This window comes from Bactrocera tryoni, chromosome 1 (assembly GCF_016617805.1).
Source record: "Bactrocera tryoni isolate S06 chromosome 1, CSIRO_BtryS06_freeze2, whole genome shotgun sequence".
Taxonomy (NCBI): domain Eukaryota; kingdom Metazoa; phylum Arthropoda; class Insecta; order Diptera; family Tephritidae; genus Bactrocera; species Bactrocera tryoni.
Window position 1 is genome coordinate 24,546,747 of NC_052499.1, and position 7,159 is coordinate 24,553,905.

General features: G+C 35.4%; 1 protein-coding gene across 2 annotated transcripts in view; it reads left to right on the forward strand.

Moving 5' to 3' along the window:
- LOC120779375 (45 kDa calcium-binding protein) overlaps positions 1-6,263 on the forward strand; it is a 70,489-nt gene extending 64,226 nt beyond the window's left edge. For both annotated transcript variants that reach the window (XM_040111573.1, XM_040111576.1), the window contains 2 exons: positions 5,041-5,725; positions 5,825-6,263. In XM_040111573.1, coding sequence (XP_039967507.1) covers positions 5,041-5,725; positions 5,825-5,899 — 760 coding nt within the window. In that variant the 3' untranslated portion in view covers positions 5,900-6,263. The remainder of the gene's footprint in view (positions 1-5,040; positions 5,726-5,824) is intronic.
- The last annotated feature ends 896 nt before the right edge of the window (positions 6,264-7,159 follow it).

Here is a 7,159-nt window from a genome sequence, read left to right on the forward strand (position 1 = left end):
TTTTATATCTGAGAGGTATTCTACGTTCCAAGTAGTGAAGTTAATGCAAGTGAAGCTAATTTTTTTCTTGTTTCAAATCTCGCTTTGTTAAATTGCAATTCACACAAACAAACCTAAAATTTTCAGACGCGGATATTCATCAATGGAATCATTTTGCTGCTATTTGTATTTAATAAAAATAAGAGCTGAGTCATTAAACCACCAAAATGAAAGTTACAAACTAAGCAATAAGCTGGCAATCTGCCCAGATATCAACTATTTTTTCTGTCAAGACACATCATTGCGTCTGGGATAGAAGTTACATACTATATAGAGGTCAGAAATCTTCGCGATGTAGGGTCTTGTCTTTTTCTTGGAATAGATAATAGATAGTGGTTTTCGAAAACAGAACTAAATAAGTTTTCAAGAAATTGAACAAATCTTGTTTTTAGATAGGTAATTTAACAAAAAAAGTAAACTTTAACAGCAATTTGAAGCTGAAATTTTGAAATTGAAAATTTGTTAGATGCGATTTCAAGCATTTACATTATTTTTTCAATACTAATTCTCGTTTCCAATACTATTAAACTTGAATAAGTGCCTGGTTCCAGAACCAGTTACAGGGTAATTTAAAACAAATTAGTAAAATTTACTGTTACTCATAAGTTGCAAATGTTAAATGCGCTCTGAGACAATATAAAAAAAATTGCTACTTTACTGCTTGTGTATCAAGAAAATTTGGCAACAGTTATCTAAATTAAGTGGTCCATAACAAGTACAAATAAGCGCATAACCGTAAATATATAGATACACAAACGTATGGTTGAACGTTTGTTTGTTGTGGCTATGCTGCGCTATAACTTTTACTTAGATATCTTTGCTACGATCTGCTCTGCAATGCGGCATTTAAAACGCAAATGCAAAACTTTTTAAGCGTCAGATTTTAGCGGCAAGCCTCTTCCGCAGGCGCTTAAATCATCGAACTTCGGAATGCGAACACAGAGTTACAAAAATTACAAAACGAAAAAGCAAATAAAAGATTTTATTTTTAAACATACATACATACACCCTGTCAAGAAAGTATCGGGAATTTATAAATAAAACGAACATTTTTCAATCATCATCCAAATTTATTTTATTGCCTTCAAGCTAATATCCATTTGAAGCGATGCACATGTGCCGACACTTTTTCCAATCGTCTAAACATTTTTTATAGGCACTTTCCGGAATGGCCTTCAGCTCTCGCGTCGAATATGTTTCGATGTCTTCAATTGAGTCGAAGCGTGTTCCTCGAAGTGGATATTTCAGTGTGGAGAATAAGAAAAAGTCACAGGGGGCCATATCAGGTGAATACGGTGCTTGCTCAATGATATTTGTTGACTGTTTGTCCAAAATTTAACAACAATACGTTGATTTAAATTTTAAAATTCAACAAACACAACTGCGGTCGACTGACATAAACAGCTGCTGTAAACACACTGGTTGACAGATTGCACTAATTTTTGGCATCATAATTAAGGACAGTTGTATCAACCTAGGAAAAAAAATTTACCTGTCTTCCATATAAGCGGGAGATGAGAGGGGGAAATGAAGAATTCCCGATACTTTCTTGACAGAGTGTACTTACATAGCGATAAATACCCAGTAGGAAACTTAATTGATGCCTCGCAAAAAAACTTGTAAAAACATAGTACCGCATTCGGTTCACAATCAGAGCAATGGTGGATATTATTTTCTTTCAATATTATTCATTCTTGAATAGTGTCACCTTTATCGCTTTTTCTATAAATTCCTCAAGCTTTTTGGACCAACTTTTCTTTAACATGGTTTCCATGCTTTATGACTGCGTACGAAAAGCAAAATTCATCATCTACTATATTAAGTTAAGCTAGGTTAAATGCTTTATCCTAATAGGGATCTAACTTGGACAGCTTATAACACCTTTCGGTTGTTGTCACTCAATCTCCTAAAAAATTGATCAAAATGACCGCCGTAAATCGACGAAATACTTTAATGCTCAAATACTTCAGTAGGTCTCCTACGCTCTACTCTAAGTCAGAAGGACCTCGCAGTTGCTTAGAAGCTAGACATTGACCAACACTCGCGAAGTCCATAGGACCAGTGCTAGCACCTTTGATGACAACGCAGATCCAACTCGTTCTCCCCCTCTTGCTTTGCAGTTTCCACCAATTCCGCTATGGCCAGGCACCCAAACTAATCTTTCAATGAATGATATATTCGGTGAGGATAGACGCTCGTTGAATAACTTGAATTATTGCCGTTCTGCGGTCTGCGTAAATGCTTAATTCTCTGTAAGAAGCTGCACTTAAAAGCAGTAAGTTTACTGCTGCGTTAATAGCGGCCACTTCTGTCTAAAAAACACTACAGTAATTCGGTAGCCTGAAGCTAAGCTTGCCGGAAACCTTATTTCTCTCTCTCCAATTTCCCCCTTCCCCTCTCCAGCTTCAATCAATTCATTAAAAAGCTGACTGCGCCTCTTCTTCAACAATTTCTCTCTGCCCCTAGTCCGTAAGCAATTGGAGAAACAGCAACCAACCTCTGTGACGCTGTGGTTAAGGTTTACAGAGATGAAGGAGGAGAGTATTTCAGCGTGACTTTGTTTTAACCACTTCATATATTCAGCTTTTGTAAGCCTTAGAGCGACCTTCTCAGCAATGCACCTGCCGGCCAGGGCCGAGTGTGTTTTTTTAAATATCTTAGGTAGCTTAGTCTTAAAAGGTTTTAAATTTGGAGAAATCGTACCTGTTCAGGCGATAACGTTTAACCAGTTCATTCAGTAGACTTTTATGACAATACATTTTTGGACAATGACATAAAACGTAATTATTAATTTATTCGAAGTAGTGCTCTGTAGTGGAATCTACTGGGTTAATACGAATTTCATGTGAAGGAGACAACGTGTTTACCGAAAAGTTCTGATAATCTTACAATATTTTCACTTACAGAAATGTTTGTTCACTAGTATATACTCCTATATATGTCTTTATATACATATGTGTTTATGTGTGTATGTATCGTTAAAAATAGTTTCCAAACAGTTTCGGTTCAGTAAAGTTTCCCGACGATAGTCAGCAAAGCAGAGCTTTAACTATTTTTAGCGGCTAAATTAAAAAGTTTTAAGCGGTACTTTACGTTAATTGATAAAAAATCTGCAAAACTCGAAAATGCAAAAATTTACTAATATTGTTATTAAGTAATTTTATATAATCGCGATATTTAAACATTTAATTTACTTCACTTTGAACTACATTAAATTTCTACGCTCCTTTCATCTATTTAGTCAAGAAAATGTGAATACATTATGATTATTGTCTATAGTACTAATTTTTATACTGATAATGAAAACATAGCGTTACCATATCACCCAAACTTATTTGTACGATAATACTCATTCCATTATAATAGAGTATTTTGACATGCTATGTCATAAGCGAACTGTCAAACTTTCATAATATTTTAAGCAAAGCTAATTGACGTCACAAAGTATTTTCCTGTTGAGTAGATCCAAAAAAAAGTAATTGGATAAAACTGTCGTAATTTCTACTTCATTGTCATATGTTCTTTTTCTTTATTGGCGCAGACACCGCTTACGCGGTTATAGCCGAGTTTACAACAGCGCGCCAGTAGTTCTTTCTTTTTGCTGTTTAGCACCAATTGGAGATTACAAGTGTAGCCAGGTCCTTCTCCACCTGGTCTTTCCAACGGAGTGAAGGCCTTCCTCTGCTTCCCCCGGGCAATTGGAGATTACAAGTGTTGCCAGGTCCTTCTCCACCTGGTCTTTCCAACGGAGTGAAGGCCTTCCTCCGCTTCCCCCGGGCAGGTACTGTGTCAAATTTTCTCAGAACCGGAGTGTTTTCATCTATACGGACGACATGACCTAGCCAGCGTAGCCGCTGTCTTTTAATTCGCTGAACTATGTCAATGTCGTCGTATATCTCGTACAGCTCATCATTCTATCGACTCTTGTATTTGCCGTTGGACCATAAATTTTTTCTCTCGAAAATTCATAACGCCTGCACATCAGATGTTGTCATCATCCATGCCTCTGCACCATATATCAGGACTGAGATGACGAGTGACTTGTAGAGTTTGATCTTTGTTCGTCCAGAGAGGACCGAAGTAGCTTCTCAGTTATACTGGTTTGAAACCTCAGAGGGTATCGAACGGCTCGGAGAGGTCCTTCCCGGTCCTGACGGAGCTTTTGACGTTGCTCAACATCAGTTTACTCCACCATATTAGCTTTGCGGGAATACCAAGTTCAGATATAGCGGTATTTCTTTTTCGGCTTGTCAAGCTCTTCGTATTCACGCATTTCGGCCTCTCTTTTTGTTTGGTCTGCAAATGCGTCTCGCTTCTCTCTTCAACTCTCAGTATTTATCCTATCCCGGACGTGTTGTGCTCGATTCTAACGTTGCGATGTAGGCACTTCTCAGCTGTTGTTTTGCCTTTTCCGAAAACGAATAGTTGTGTTTACAGCTATACGTGAGGAGCTTGAAATATTTAAAGAATATTCTTGACCTCCGCAATTATATCTCAAAAATTAAAGCAGTCCATTATTTCACTGACTTCATTTGCCCTGAATCCACACCAATTAGTGTTTTGGAGGTGCAGACCATTCTCATTGTTATACACTGAACAGGGAGCGAAATTTGGCACAGTCTCAAACGAAATTGGTCGGATCGGATCGCTATTGGATATAACTGATATTCAAACTGACCGATTAAAGTTCTTGTAAGGAATATTTTGCACTAAGGAAAGGTATTATAACATCGGTGCAACCGAAGTTGACGTTTTTTTCTTTTGCTTCATGATATCTCTGCAATTACTCAAGTTATGTTCTGTGATCGTAACCGATTGCAATAGGGCCTTATATTTAATATCAGTATAGTCTGTCTTAGGATATAATATCAAAAAACCTCAGTATATTCTTAAAAATAAATAAGTGTAATATAACAGTATCCTTAAAAATATGCTTAACTAAATAACTTTCAGCACTTTTTGCTCTAATATATTATACTTTCACTCCATTTTATCTTTTAGCGCCGATCGGGATGGTAACTCTGAGTTGACAATTCAGGAACTTGGTGTTTACATAAATCAGAAGATCTTGGATCATATTGAGGAGGCGATACAAAATAATCCACACGAATTTCAGCGTGTGGACAAATCTCCCGCCGATGGCTTAATCACATGGGAAGAATATCACACTTTCTTTCTCAAAGAACACGGCATGACCGATGCAGACATTGATGAGCACAATGAGATAAAGCATACAGCATTGAATAGAAAAGCGCGCGAGGATATGATGCGCGACAAGGCACGTTGGTCGGAAGCAGCGCGCACCGATCTCTTTAGTCTCACGATCGATGAGTATCTTTCATTTCGACATCCCGAATCGAGTATATCAAATTTACTGGAATTAGTTGATGATTTACTGCGACAATTCGATCAGGATGGCGATGATCAGTTGACGATCGATGAGTTCTCCGAAGTAAATGTGGATGATGATGAGGATTTACGCAGAAAGTCGCTCATCTCACAGACCGTTGTGGAGAGAAGGGCGGAATTCAAGCGAATTATTGATAAGAATAACGATGGCAGGGCGGATAGAGAGGAGTTATTGAATTATGTAAATCCGAAGACGCCACGTTATGCGCTGCAAGAGGCGGCAACACTATTCAGCTTATGTGATGAGAACAAGGATGGACGACTGACGTTGAACGAGGTAAGCGGAGTGGTGCAGAATAAAGTGAAAGTCAAATTGCTACTTACGATGTTTTTTAGAAATATTTATTTTGCTTCTGAAAATCTTTTTCTCTTCCAGTTAACTGAGAATGCGGAGATTTTCCTCACCTCCAAAATGATAGACACGGCAAACAGTTTCCACACGGAATTCTAAGTGCGCCAGCCAAAGTGAATTAATGAAAGGAGGAGAACTGGGGAACTGAGGATTGCAACAAGTCTGTGCAAACAGACTGCAGTGTATATAAATAAAAAGGAAAAATTAGATTTAATTGGAATCTGCATCTCGGAAATTTAGTTTTCAGTTATTTCAAATACTTAGTCAATTAATTAGACTACATTTTATTAAATTTATCTTTGCCAAACTTTGTCAAAGAAACACATCTTTTTTCTCAAATTTATCAAAATGAAAATATTCGTTTTAGCTCAATTTAAAATTATCAATCGTTGATGACAATTTTATCGATCGTTAAACCGCTTATTGAACTTAATCGAACTATCGGTTTATGGCACAAATCAAAAACAAATCATTATTAATAATACAGATAAAATAAATGGTCAAGAAGTCAATTCGTAGAAATAAAACATAAAGATTTTTTATTACACTATAGCTGAAAAGAAGTGCAAATTGAAATTTTGTTACAATTCTATAGTATAATATTATTATATTATATTATAAATACTTTTGTTAAGCAACAATAAATAATTAATACCAAAATCATTTTTCGGTTACTTTAAGTGCGTTTTCACGTGCTCAGCTGCAAATTGTGAGTAGAGTCTTTAGTAAAAGCTGTTTATGCCAAATTATGAATCAAAAAAGTATTTGTTATGGCTTAACATATTTTCTATCCCAACAATTTTCACCAGAGGGTAAAATGCAATAGTATGGTATTATTTAAAAGTACATTTATTTGTAAAACAATAAATAACTTAAATAATTTGCCAAAATTGAAAAAGTTAAAATTAAAAAAGAATTCTATAATATTTTTTATAATTATGCAAAATATTGCATATTCGTTGTAATTAATTATATATTTGTCTACCTAACAGAATCGTTTCTCATTGTATTTTATACACTACTCTATATATCAATTGAATATTATACAAGCAATGCGAATTGTTAGTGATATTATGTTTTAAGAAATTATTTTTGTAAAAATGGAAATTAATTTTTAAATAATTTGTTTTGCTTTTATATTTTATAAGTTACAAAAATACTCAAAAATATTTAAATAAAATTTAATTAGTAGATATACAAGTATATATATTATTTCTAATAAAAAGTTGTACTAAAAATTGGTGAACTGATATTCCTTTATAATAGCTGTCTTCGTTTCGCAGTTTCTCTGCGCGCTTCTGCTCGCTTGTCGACAAAACGATATGTAACTTCAATAAGAAAGTCATCGAGTTGAACTAT